The 13,776-nt window shown below is 45.3% G+C and overlaps 1 protein-coding gene across 1 annotated transcript in view; it reads right to left on the bottom strand.

Annotated features, from left to right (window-relative positions):
- Window positions 1-3,047: 3,047 nt before the first annotated feature.
- The window catches only part of TRPV3 (transient receptor potential cation channel subfamily V member 3), a 33,958-nt gene continuing 23,229 nt past the window's right edge, over window positions 3,048-13,776 (bottom strand). The window contains exons 12-17 of the mRNA XM_025987953.2: window positions 13,068-13,233; window positions 11,538-11,604; window positions 9,969-10,243; window positions 8,583-8,695; window positions 7,412-7,491; window positions 3,048-7,118 (exon numbers count right to left, since the gene is read on the bottom strand). Of these exons, the coding sequence (XP_025843738.2) occupies window positions 7,024-7,118; window positions 7,412-7,491; window positions 8,583-8,695; window positions 9,969-10,243; window positions 11,538-11,604; window positions 13,068-13,233 (796 nt within the window). The 3' untranslated portion in view covers window positions 3,048-7,023. The remainder of the gene's footprint in view (window positions 7,119-7,411; window positions 7,492-8,582; window positions 8,696-9,968; window positions 10,244-11,537; window positions 11,605-13,067; window positions 13,234-13,776) is intronic.

Genomic DNA, 13,776 nt, shown 5'->3' on the forward strand with positions numbered 1-13,776 from the left:
TTGGTTTTTGCATTTGTAAAATGGGGGTGATCCTAATAGTGTCCCTCTCTAGGGATTATGGTGGAGAATAAGTGAGCTGATGCAGATGAGCACTTAGCACAGTGTCCAGCACAGAATAACAAGTTATTCAAGTTCAAATTCCTACTACAAGAGGCCTTTTGTGATTTGTCCATCCCTCCCCCACAACCTCTCTACACACTTCGCCCTTCAGGTCCTTTCTGTTCTAGCCTGCTTCACATTGTTTCATTCCCATATGCCTTCACACAGACTGGCCCTTCCACCCACAATCCTCTCCTTCCTTCCTCTACCTCATTCAGCCCTCACTCTAGCTAATTCCTCCTCTTCCTTCAAAATGCTCCTCAACTCTCGTTTCATCTGTGAAGCCTTCTTGACCTGCCCCTTTGCCCCTCTCTGCTTCCATCCCATCTTGAAGACATTATCCATGTCTTTTTCATTGTCTGCAATCTAGTAAGTGTCCAATAAAGTTTGGTCGACTACATAGGTGTGCTTAAACATCCCTCTGCTGAGCTGTCTTCATATTCCACCAATGTCTTTGTCTTCTTTCCTTCCTTTGCAGCCACTCCCAGAGTGTGCCTGTCATTCCCAATTGAAATTCACTTCATTCTACACTCTTCAGACATTCCTATGTCCCGAAGGATTTGGGGGGAGGAGGGGAGTGGGCGGTGAGATACACCCTTTTAAGCCTGCAACACCATTGCAAAAACAGGGAAATGTTCACATTTAATAATTCCTCTGTGTAAAACCTTTTAGTGGCTTCCTCTTACCTTGGTATGAAATCTCAATGCCTCACCACAGCTGAACGAGCCCTACGTGCTCTGGCCTCTGCCTCTCCAGCCCTGTTTCATGCCACTTGTCCCTTTGCTCCCAGCAATTTGGCTGCACAGATTCCTCCATCCTCAACTGCATCAAGCTCCCTAGTATCTTGAGGTCTTTGCCCACATGTTCCCTCTTCTTGAAACCCTGACCCACCACTACACTCCCTTTACCTGGATGAGACATATTCTTTTTTTTTTTTTTTAATTTCAAGACTAGTGTATTACTAGTTTCAGAGGTGATATTCAGCGATTCATCAGTCATATGTAACACCCAGTGCTCATCACATCATGTGCCTCCTTCATGCCCATCACTCCACTACCCCATATTCTTAAATGTGACTCAGCCTAGGCTAGACCACTCTGTTATACAAGCTCATGGACACTACTGACTGGCACTAACTAGTAAACCTCAGAGAACTGGGATCCTTGGCCTATGAAAAAACGTGACCTTTATGTGCAATTCCGTGTCTTTCCAAGTCTTAATTTCTCCACTTATTAAATGGAGATAGAATACTCACCAAACCTACAGATCTGTGTTATTAAGATAACCAATGTGATTGGAAAAGTGATTTATTTATAAACAGGAAACACACAATCTTAAAGGTGTAAGTTACAAAATATCTTTAAGAATGTGATTTTTCACAATATCAAGAGCCATAAAACTGTTCCTACCCATTGACCTCGGCATCCCACTCCCATAATATATCTTATGACAGAGGTTTCTATCCTTTTACTATTGGTCCACCCAGAATGTTCTCATGGATAGCACATTCCTAGATTATAAATGGAAACTTATTTGAGCTAGGATGTACATTATGTACAATTCCCATTTCTTTGTCACTCAAGAAGACACATCCCAGTGAAGGATGTTACTCTAGGAGTCTTTTGAATTAAGTAAATAATTCACCAAATGCAGCAAATCACTCATTAATAAATTGTTTGCGAGTTCTGCAACCCATCATGACACAGCAGTGTCTTGGCAATCAAGTTAAAAACTGCCATCCTTATGAAATAGCTCAAAAGAATTTTAAAAATGCATATATGTATGAGTTGGCCAGTAATGATAGTATTATCATTGCTTCCTGACAAAGATCCTGTGAAGTGGACAGAAAGGATTTATATTTTCTGGTCTCCACAGGGAGCCATGATTTTATTTTATTTATTTTATTTTATTTTATTTTATTTTATTTTATTTTATTTTTTCTTTCAAATCATACTTTTTACTTTATTTTTTTACTTTTTATTTTTTTTTATTGGAGTTCAATTTGCCAGCATATAGCATAACACCCAGTGCTCATCCACCAAGTGCCCCCCTCAGTGCCCATCACCCAGTCACCCCAACCCTCTGCACACCTCCCCTACCACTACCCCTTGTTCATTTCCCAGTTAGGTGTCTCTCATGTTTTGTCACCCTCACTGATATTTTCACTCATTTTCTCTCCTTTCCCTTTATTCCCTTTAACTAATGTTTATATTCCCCAAATGAATGAGACCATGTAATGTTTGTCCTTTTCCGATTGACTTATTTCACTCAGCATAATCCCTCCAGATCCATCCACGTTGAAGCAAAAAGGTGGGTATTTGTCGTTTCTAATGGCTGAGTAATATTCCATTGTACACATAGACCACATCTTCTTTATCCATTCATCTTTTGATGGACACCGAGAGGAGCCATGATTTTATATCTACACAAAATAAGTTGATAGCCAGCAGGACATGATGGATAGAGCACTGCTTGGGGGTCATGTGGCCTGAACTGCTAACACTTTCTGGCTGATTCCTTGGGCATCTCATTTCAACTCCCTTAGTCTCCTTTGACCCAAACTGGTTCTGGAATTGTTGAGTGGTTCAAATGGGGTACTGGCCATCAATGCACTGTCAGATGTAAACACTATACAAAGGTGACCTAAATGTCTCAATGTGCTGACTCTGTCCTAGGACCGATAATACTATTTCAGGTCCAAAAAGTGGGCTTCCCATTAGCCTTAGAGTAAGCAACACTCTAGGATTCCTAGATCTTTACAGACCACCCCTTGGTCTTCATGGTGGCATACCTAAGACAAGGATAAACTATGATCATAACAAGGCAAAATAAATATTTATTAGAAATCATAAAAGCACTTCTTCAAAGGTGCTAAAATGTTCTTACTCTATTTGCGACTTGTTAATTAAACACAGAGTTTCACACACACACAACACTGAGAACAAGTATGTGAATTAAAATTTACAATGATCAGGCACATTCAATGAGAAGAGGTGACAAGTCTATGTTTGGGATCAAGATCACAGTATAAACATGTAAATCAATGCAAAACTCAAGTATGGCTTATAGGCCGGGATAACGGCCCATAGACCCAGGCCCCGCCCGGAGCAAGAAGACACAGTTCAAGCAGGCCTCGGGGAAGGAAAGGGACTTTAGTAATACTGGACTCTCTTAGGCAGGAGCCTTCTAGGAGCTTAATACTTCACAGTACAACCTTGTCCACTTTCTGCTACATCCCAGTGAGGAAGGCAAGCACCATGTTTATTCTAAACATACATCACATAATGTCAGAATAATAGATCCTTCTAAGGCAGTGTAGCCAAAGGAAAATTCTCAGCCACAGCCATTATCTGAGCATGGGAGATCCTATCCTTGGGAAATGCCCACCCCTTAAATTACTGAAATATAAATCATGAAGTTTTAAGATGTCCCGATATGACCGTGGATTCAGTGTAGTGTGTGTGTATGTGTGTGGTATGTACACAGCTATGTGCACAATTGAATTTCAAATCTGTCATAGGGCTCACTGGGACAATGGAAACTGCCAACATGAATCATCTGAGCAAAAAGCCTTAGCCGCCTGACATAACATGTGTGGCAAGCACAGAGTGGGGTTCAAATTTCCTGAATGTGCTATAAAAACAAATGGTGCTGGGAGATACCTGTGGCCCAGGAGTCAGAACACTGCAGCTTCCACAGCTCTGATGTGACTTCCTGCATGGTTTTAAACAAATCCATTTTCCTTTCTGGGCTTTAGTTTCCAGGTATAAAATAAGGGAACTGATTTTTCAAACCAATGATCTTTGACTCATTGCTTCCTTTTGCCTTGGTAAACCTACCAAGGCCCAGATAATCTAGGCCAAAACCCTTTGAGAGATGAATATGGTACAAAAAATGTCCCTGCCAACATATTCCATCCAGACTCACAGAGAACAGCTCTCCAGATGTGTGAGAAGACCAAGATCCCATTATTAATTTCCATCTGCCTCACCCCCCTGCCCTAGCTTGTATTCAAGTCAGAAATGGAGAGCTGTGTGACTTTACCCATTATTATCCAAATCAAAACAATTCTGAATTCCCAGACCATGGCACCATGGATCCAAATGGCTGCCCTTCAGACCAGGACATTTGCTTTGGAGGTGTACAAGTAGGGAACTCCAGATACAGGAGGCTGATCTCCAGGCTAGAAGGATCTCAAAGTCCATCCATCTGATTGTAATCTTTAACAACATCCCTAATAAATTCTACTTAAACATCCTCAATATCTGGAGCAGTTGCTAGACTGAATGGAACCAAAATCTTTGTCCTTGAAATTTCCTTGGCACCATTCCCACCCATGTGCTCCTCCTGCCTCCATGACGATCCTCCTCCCCCAATCTTCCCTTTCCAGAGAACATGCCTAGTCCCTGCTACCCCTGCTCACAACCAGAGCTTGATCTGAGCACCATGGCTTAGAGCCCTGGTTGGCTTCAGCTGAGAGTGCAGAGGCTGCCACGGACTGTGTGGGTCTCAGGCTCATCCTTGACCCACCTCACCTCTCCCAGCCCCGGCCCCCAAGGGGCACAAAGGCCAAGCGGCCACTCACCCAGAGAAGTTGGCACACAGAGCAGCCCAGAGTGGACTGTTTGGCCAGCACTCCTCAGTTTGCCTCATGGCAGATTCACTAGCCAACTGCCAAGTTGTCTAAAGGCTAAATTTAGTTTTATGCCCTTTAAAATTAAAATTCATGGTTAATATCTTTATAATTCCACCTCTTTTTTTTTTTTTTTTTTTTTTTTTTACTAAAAAATGACTTTTTACTAGGAGATTCAGCAAAACAGATGTAAGAATGTTCCAACCGTAGTTTGAAATTATGCATTACGATCCAGGCTAACATCAATTTCTCTGCCACTGATTTTTATGCCATTCATTATTCTGCAGGCTTTTTCAGCTGATTCTGGGGAGTCAAATCTGACCGTTCCACAACCTTTTGACTTTCCATTCTCCATTTTTATTTCTGCAAACATTACATGACCACACTGACTGAATTTCTCTTTTAGTTTCTGCCAAGTCAAGTCAAAAGGCAGATTTCTGACAAATATCTGGTTGCCTTTGGAGCCTATTCTGTCTCTTATTCCGCTTCCCATTGGACCAGATAGGAATCCTCGATCCATATCGATGCTCCTTTCCAGTATAGCTCCTATACCTGGTCCCATTCTATCAAAGCTGGAGCTCATCCGGTCCAGTCCCATCCCCATTCCTCCAGTCACACTGTTCATGCCACCCATGCCACCACCTCCCATTCGGCCAACTCCTCCAAATCCTCCCATGCTATTCATTGCTTCCAGACCACCAAACCCAATTCCTCCTCCAATTCTATTCATTCCTCCAAAACCTGGACCATCCATTCCCATACCACTTGGACCTAAATTTCCCATAACACCACCTATGTTCAACTGGCTGGCACTAATAGGCTGTCCACCTGGACCAAGTCCCATTCCAATGCCTCCAAGACCACGTGGTAGCTGTGGTGTTTTACTATCATGTGAACGGTAGTCTTCATGAGGGACAGACTTGTCATCCATTTTCACATGCATAGGTCTATCAAACAAAATTCCCACATGAATCCTTTTACCAGATACCTAATGCAGAGGGGATTTTATGGTTGTTTAGGTGCCAGTGACCCAGAAGTCTTCCATCCCCACTTGACCTCTGTTCCAGACTGACTCTGTGTAATTTCAGGGGGAGGAAATCAGAGGAGGAGGCTCTAAAAAGCAGCCCTATGTCTTGGCAAACACTCCTTTCTCACACTCCTTCCCCTCAGCCTCAAAATTCACAGTTAACAAAAATATTTAATACCAGAGCATTTCAGGTAGTTTGTTAAATTCCTCCAATGAGAAATACTGACGTAGAATAGTAACCTCTGAGATTTAAGACCATATAAACAGAGCAGCTGCTATTTCTGTGTCAGACGAAGCCCCACTCCCAGCTGGGAGGCATGTGTGATGACAGGGCCAGAACAAGGACAAGAGCCAAGCTCTTCCACCCAGGTCACAATGGCCCACACAGACCCTGCCTGTCACATCTCCTATGGACTTTTTTGTGTGTAAAGAAAAGCTTTTTGTCCCTGCTCTGGCCACCTCAAGGCCAAGTATATAATACTTATATGCAGCCCCAAATCCCCAAATCTGTTTCTCAGCTTTTAAAATGACATACTTCATCTGAAGTAACTTTCCTCCAAAACTGAAATGTCTTTTCTCTATTGAAAATAAAAACCCTGTGTTAATTAGTCTACTAAAAACGTCTCTTGGTTTGAGACAGTTGGAGCCTTGGGATGCCAAAGCACCCATTCCAAGGGTAGTTTCCTGTTCCCTGAAGGGTTGGGAAGGGCAGTCCCATAGTTCAGTCCTCTCCTCCCCTAGGACATCCGACTGAGTTCAGCACCCTGTTTGTTCTGGGATGGGATCAAGAATCTCTTAAATTCAGGAGACCCAGTCACAGGAAGGGAGACATTGGAATGTGTGGGCCCCACCCATCAAGCAGATGTTGTCAGGAAGGAAATTCTGTTCCCCAGGCCTCTCTGCCCCTTCCCTACCACCCCTCTCTCCAAGCCAAGCTGGCCTGTAGTTGCTGAGCCCAGTGGCCTCACCCTGGACTTCAGGGAGTCCTCCCAGGCTCAGGGCTGCCTGCTATGTGTTTGCACAAATCCTTTGCCGAGTAAAGAAAAAAAAATCCAAGATGTTTCCCACTCAGACAGATCGACAGCCTCTCAGTTCGGCCACGCACTCAGTGTAAAGGTGCTTTCCGTTTCTGGGCACTCAGCGAAGGCACCATGGCTCTGTAGGCCTCAGCGCAGACCCAGGACCAAGGACCCAGGACCCAAGACCCAGGACCCAGCCTGCAGCATCAGACGGCCTGTGCTCACACCAGCTCTGGATTCTGCTTCTACACTGAAGTTTCCGGAAATTCATCTATTTCATCAAATGCATTGAGGGTGGTTTTGCTGTTGCTCCTGGAAGAATCTTGGATTTTGTTGAAATCTGCTTAAAAATACCAAACACCAAAAAACACCAAAACCACTATTTTAGAAAAGCAATGCTCTGCAATGAGGGCTTCCATTTCCAGTGTACCACCTAATTCTTTTTCACCACCCAATTTTTAAAATTATTCCAGCTAGGGTTGTACAATGTCACAGCTGAAAAGAACCTGAGAACCCATTTAATTCAGCCGTCCCATTTTGCAGATGGGGAAAATCAGGGCCCTCAGACACAATTTGCCCAAGGTCACATGGCCAGACAGGCGTGGCCATCAGACTTCCTGACAGCAATAGTACCTGTTCGTCGCCCAGGCCCTGGGTCTTCATTGAGGAAGGAGACATGCGTTTTCCATTCAGTCCACTTCACCTCATTGATCCTGCAAGTGTAATAATCATTCTCACTACTTTTCAGTTGTACCTCATTATATGCAAACATAGCATTTAGGGTGTTCCAGACAGCTCCCCTCTGTCCATCCTGGGGATCTGGGACCCTGGCCTCATATGGTCATGTCAGATTTTTAGAGTTTGAAACCCAGGCAAGTCTCCATTTTCCCATACCTCTAGGGGTCAGTCCCCCTCCCAGTGTGTGGGGCCCAGACACTGTCAAAGGGACATCTTCAGACAGCAACAGCTGTGCCTTACTGGTGAGAGGCAGTCCCTGGGAAGGAGGGGAGATGGCCCAGGCTGAGATATGATGGTGTGAGGACTAAACTTGAAGAAGTTTAGAAGTTTAGAGTTAAGGGTTAGGGTTGTACTTGGAGAAAGTGGTTAGGGTTCAAACCCCAATAAGAATAAGCAGGGTCTAAGGCTCTAGATTGCAACTGGAGGCAATGGTTTGGCTGAAGTTCACATTCAGGGAACATCTCTAGGACGAGGGTGTGGACATGAGAGATATTGCTTGGGTAAGGGTTATATAGCTGGGAATGGTGGTGAGCATGGTAAGGTTACAAGCAGAGGGCAGTCTGTAAGGTCAGGCAGCCAGACAGGGGAGGGAGAGGTAGACTCATCAGAAAAGTCGGTCATGGCATTGGCAAGTACTTTTCAAAAGCCAAAAAGCTTGATATCTGTCCAAAGTCACTGTCTCACTTTCCATTTGACAGTGACAAAACACGCCTCAGGTCCCCTGGTGTCACACAAACCCACACAGGGTACAGAGAAGGACAAGAAGTGCCAGGCCAGCAAATCTTTCCTAAAGCAGATGCTGGATGAGGGGAGGCCCTGCGGGCATTGGCCAGGGGCAGAGAAGCGAATGCTGCCAACAGTCTCCTTCCCTCTGCCTTCGGAGCTTGAGAAGCGTGTCCCAGCGCCAGCGACCCCGCAGGAACAAATTCCATGTCCTGAGGAGGCCAGAACCCACGGTCACCGTGGATTGGGAAGCAAGTGGCAGCACTGTTTCTCTGACACCCACTGACTCATCTCCCTTTCCCCACCCAAAGACCGCCCCCAAGGGCCCCCCCCCCTTTGTTACCGCAAACACAGCCGGAAATCTTCCTCTGCTACTTTACACAGCTCTCCCATCCGGAATCTGCTCCGCAGCCATTCTGGTAACATCTTCTCAAACTCCAAAATCGTCCTGGCTCTCTGGGGACATAAATAGGCCTAATTAGGCACATCAATGTGGAGCCAGCCCAGGAACACAGCTCCGTGTGAATGTGCAGGCAGCCACCCCACCCCACCCCCGTACACACACACACACACACATACATGCACACCTGCCACCAAACCGCCAGCTCCACCTCCACTGGATGCTTAATGCATAGATCCTGAGGGTTCAGCTATTCCACAGAATTCAAAATGAAAACCAGGAAGTTTGGGAAAGGTATTAATTGCTTTAAACACAACATACAGGCGGCCTCGGTGGCTCAGTGGGTTAAGCGTCTGCCTTGGGCTCAGGTCATGATCCTGGGGTCCTGGGATGGAGCCTCATGTTGGGGTCTCTGCTCAGTGGGGATCCTGCTTCTCCCTCTGCCCCTCCCCCCACTACTGTGCTCAATCTCTCAAATAAATAGATAAATAAAATCTTTTAAAAGAAACCATACAACATAAACAATGTTTCTGGGAGTCCAGGAGCTTCCTAACTGAAAATATTAGGATCCTGGGATCCTACGGTGAAGAAAGGTGCAGACATGACATAGTTCCACCCGCGTGCCAGGCTTGGAATGACCTCAGCAGGTTTGCTGTCGATAATTTGTCAAGTCTCTTCTGAATGCAATCAACAAACCCATTAAGAAGGCCATAATCATTGGAAACTTCCTTGTGTCAAATCAAAGCTTTTCTCCCTGTTCTTGCCGCATACACCTCAGTTCTACCTTCTGGGGCCACAGAAGGAAGCTGTTCCTTCACAAGTAGCTCTGCAGATATCTGGAGAAACTCTCACCTTCTTCAACCCTAGTCCCAATACCATTTATTGAGACACAGTTTCCAGTCCTCTCCCAGGCCTGGAAACCAGCTCTGGACCATCCTGTGGGTTAGTGTCCTCAGTGTGTAAAGCCCCCAGCATGTAAGCCAGGACTGAGGAGTGCAGAATGGTCATCTCCATTGCCCTATACCCTATACTCCTCTTAATGCAATCTATATGCAAGTCGTATTTCAACATCCACATATCACACCATTGACTGAGCAGAGCATGCCCATATGCCTGAGTTTGTCTCACATGTGCTGTTGTCCAGTCACATTGCCTAGACCTTATACTTAAGGAACCTAGACAGAGTTTCCCAGAACCTGGCCAACCACGCAGAGCTTGTGCAGATTCCCAGGCCCCGCCGCAGATCCACTGGCACAGACAGTTGTCAATACCATGTGCTGAACTGAGTCCCTGTGAAGACCCCCATGCCGGAGTCTCTGCCAGGCTCACCTGTAGACGCCAGATGCGCTCACTCTCCTTGGAGACATTCTCCACTGTTTCTCCCATCAGGGCAATGAGCATGTTGAGGAGGAGGACAAAGGTAAGGATGACATAGGTGATGAGCAGGAACAGAAAGAGGATGGGGTACTTGGAGTTCTGCTGTATGTTCAGGTCACCCAGGCCTATGGTGAGCTTAAAGAGTTCCAGCACCGCATCACTGAAGCTGCCATAGGAGCTGCAGTCCTTGTTGTCACTGGGACACTTCTCGATCAGCGAGGCTAGGGCTGGGAGGACACAATAGGGTTTCTCCTCTGGCACTGTGCCTGGCTAATTACCCAATAAACTCATGCATACTTGCACATACACACATGCCCCCCCCCCCACACACACACACACATACACACTGCAAGCTTACTGCCTCATCCTCTCTGGTCATTTAGATTTTGCCTCTAGCCTCAGCTTCCTGGAAGCTTTACCATGCGGGTCCTCTGCCTTGATCTCCTGCAGAAAGCCCTTCCTGCCTAATGAAGCCCACTCTCTTCTCTCCCTCCTCTACCCTGCCATTCAGCCCTTGATGACTCACAGCCTTGCAGAGTTGCCAGCTATAATCTACATGTGTCCCTAGTTCTCCAACCGGGCTTTGGGTTCCCAACTTCCTGTAGCCTGGGTCATCTCCTCCAAAATCATAAGGTCCTGAGTCTCTTGTTCATGCTCTGTAGGGAGATTCCCTGGCCAAAACCTGGGCCCTTTTCTTCTCTTCCTTCCAACATGCCATAGCAGTGGCTCATTGTTAAATGGATAGATGGATGGATGGTCAAATTAATCAGTGAGTAAATGGGTGAATAAATAAACAAGCTAGTGAAGGAGAAAATAAATAAGCACACCGTAGCCCAGCAAAAACCAGAAGATGGGAATGCTGCCTAGTTTCAAATGCCAATGATCATGAGGGGGGTGGGTAGTGGTGGCATAGGGGCATGGGGGAGAACTGGCATGGGAAAATACAATGATACCTCTCTATGTAGAAGTTAGAAATAAAATCAGGTTGTACAAATGAAGAGACTTTAAGAGGGGGCTCCCCATCCCCAGTCCAGGAGAGCAGAGGCTCCCACAGATATATCTGAAGCAAACTGCAAATAACATGATGTGGGGGAGCCAAAGGAGCTTACCTCAGTGCATTAGTTTACTCCTATTTTTCAAAGACCATCAGTTACATTTCTGCAAACTTCTTAGCTTCCCTTCTATAAAATGGGGCCAAAACCACCTGCCAAGCCTCTCTCAGGTTGTGAGGGCCACATAAGATGCTGGATGTAGACGTGGGAGGCATCCACACAGTGTGGGTAGACAAGAGTGACAGGTCTGGTTCTAAGCCTCCATTACCTTATGATCAGGGATGATGACTCCCCCTTGGTTGAGATACTGAGACAAGTAAAAAGACAATGCTTGGAAAATGCTAAGCATGGCAAATGCTCCACTGGTAGGTGACATAACTTGCTGAGGTTGCTGTGTGCTTTGTCATTTTAACATCTGTATAAAGTGCTTTACAAATGTGGAAGTTCCTATTATTTATAAATCAATTACCTACTCCAAATCCAAGTAAGAACACGATATATACAAATAAGAACTTCAGAACATCATGCAAAATGACCTATAAAGGGAGAAACATGATTCAAGAGTAAGCTTTGGTCACATATTCCCTAGATCCTGATCTCCTTACTGCTTCCCACCCTCACCCAGCACCCACCCTCACCATGCCTTCCCTCAAGCCATTCTCCTTCCCCTAGCCAAATCCTGCTGGCTCCAAAGGTCACCTCTGAGCCCCATCTCCTCCAAGAAGCCTTCCCTTCTGGGGGAAGGCTTCCTCCTCCCTCCTGGAACACAGTCTGCCTCTGTCCTTCATGATTCAGCCCATACATGAGCACATTTTTTCAGAGAGTCTCATGTCTAAAATCCTCACACTTCCTGGGGGCAGTGATGTGCTGGAACCAGCTCACGCCTGCTCATAAGAGCTGATGGTTACATTTTCATCAGTTTTGTAGGCTGGTTGTTAAACAGAGCCATTATTAAAAATTAAATCACATAAACTTATAATTAAGTAAATTATATTAAAAACAAAGATAATAAATATTCAAACCTCATCACTCATTTTATAATTATCTAAGCTATTAGGGCTATCTACATCTCTGGCAGCCATGGCGTACATACTGTGTAATGAGTTACTGTGCATCTCTTTCCGACTCTGTGTTCAACGATGCCATAGTGGTAGCTGGAAATCAACCATGGAAGGATTTACACCATGGAAATTGGTAAATGGGACAAATCATAGACTCATTACTTTGCAGATAGTCTAGATCTAGATTTGACAGTAATGGAGAAAATGTTAAGGCAGATTAAACTTTTAAATGTGTCCTATCTGTAGCTATTGTGTCGTGAATAACACAGTAATATTAATGAAATAATCTTAGGATATTTGAAAACTTATCCAATTCAGCAACTAAGTGGCTCCCATTGTTGACAAACAAGGGAAGTTCCCACATAGGGCTGCACTGCTTCACTTTCATCTTACTCTTTAAACTAAACAACCACCACACTGATGTTGCAATAACACTCTGTCACTTGCAACCACAGATCAGCGACAGAGGAGTCCAGCAAAAATCAACCAATTGTTCTGCCACATTCAACTAGGTATGTGGAATTTATAATAAATAGCATTATACAGTTCATTATTTGTTAATGATGTACTACTCATCCTTTCCATAATAAAACCTATCATAAACACAATACCTGTGCATGTGTAGGCATTTTTCTCAGAGAGCTGGCTGTTAATTAGTTACCAGCACACCACTGCCTGGGGGTGAGGACCAATTCTCCATACAGTGTATTCCTTCCGTGCCCAACAAGCCCAGGTACTGCAGCCGTTTTAAGGTCTGGACACTTAAAGCCTGAGCAAAGGGGGACAGTGCTGTTTGGGAGAAAGAGCAGAGGCTTGCCCACAGGACCAGCTTCTTTTGCTCTGCAGACCTGTTTCCCCATCTGAAAAACGGCCATTTCCTGAGGGTTCCCCCACTGTGGCGCCTGCATGTCTGTGATGCTCGGAAGCCTCCAACGCACCTTCTGGATCATGACGCTGTACATGCCCATGGACTGGAATCCCCGCGTGTAGTAGAGCATGTTTGCCCAGCCCAGGGCCATAGCCAGCACAAGGCAGGCAAGGTACTCCTTGTAGGCAAACAAGTACAAGAAGACAGACAGTACCACGAGCACAGCCTGGACAAAACTGTTCAGGAGACACAGGAGACAAGGGCCTTACTCACTCCTCCTCAGCATCAGGGTAGACATTAAAATCCCAGCCTCCCATAAACTGTTGCCCCCTTCCCTGTGCCAGCCCCCTGGTGGGTAATGCTCAAGTGACTGGTGAGGCTGCCCCAGGCCCTCAGGACTATGTCTAAGATCCAGCCTCGCAGATGCCATTGCCAGGTGTGAGTCAGAGCCTGCAGTGGGCTGGCTGCAACTCACCCGGACTTTCTAAAAATACAGACCCCTGGGACTCAAGGAGATTCTGGTCCAGAAGCCCATATTTTTTAAATTACCCATGTGATTTCTGATCCCCCGCATAGATCAGGGAACCATTGCGTAGACTAAGGATACAGTACACGATTGCAGTTTTAACAAAAATGCCAAAGGCTGACAATGTCTATACTTAAAAGACAATCATAACAAAAGTCCCCCACATCCTACTTTTTAAAATCTTTTTTAAAACTATAATATATGCTAAATGGTAGATATGCTAAACAGAGACTGGTTGCATAACAATATGAAT

The sequence above is a fragment of the Vulpes vulpes genome, chromosome 2 (genome assembly GCF_048418805.1).
Source record: "Vulpes vulpes isolate BD-2025 chromosome 2, VulVul3, whole genome shotgun sequence".
Classification (NCBI taxonomy): domain Eukaryota; kingdom Metazoa; phylum Chordata; class Mammalia; order Carnivora; family Canidae; genus Vulpes; species Vulpes vulpes.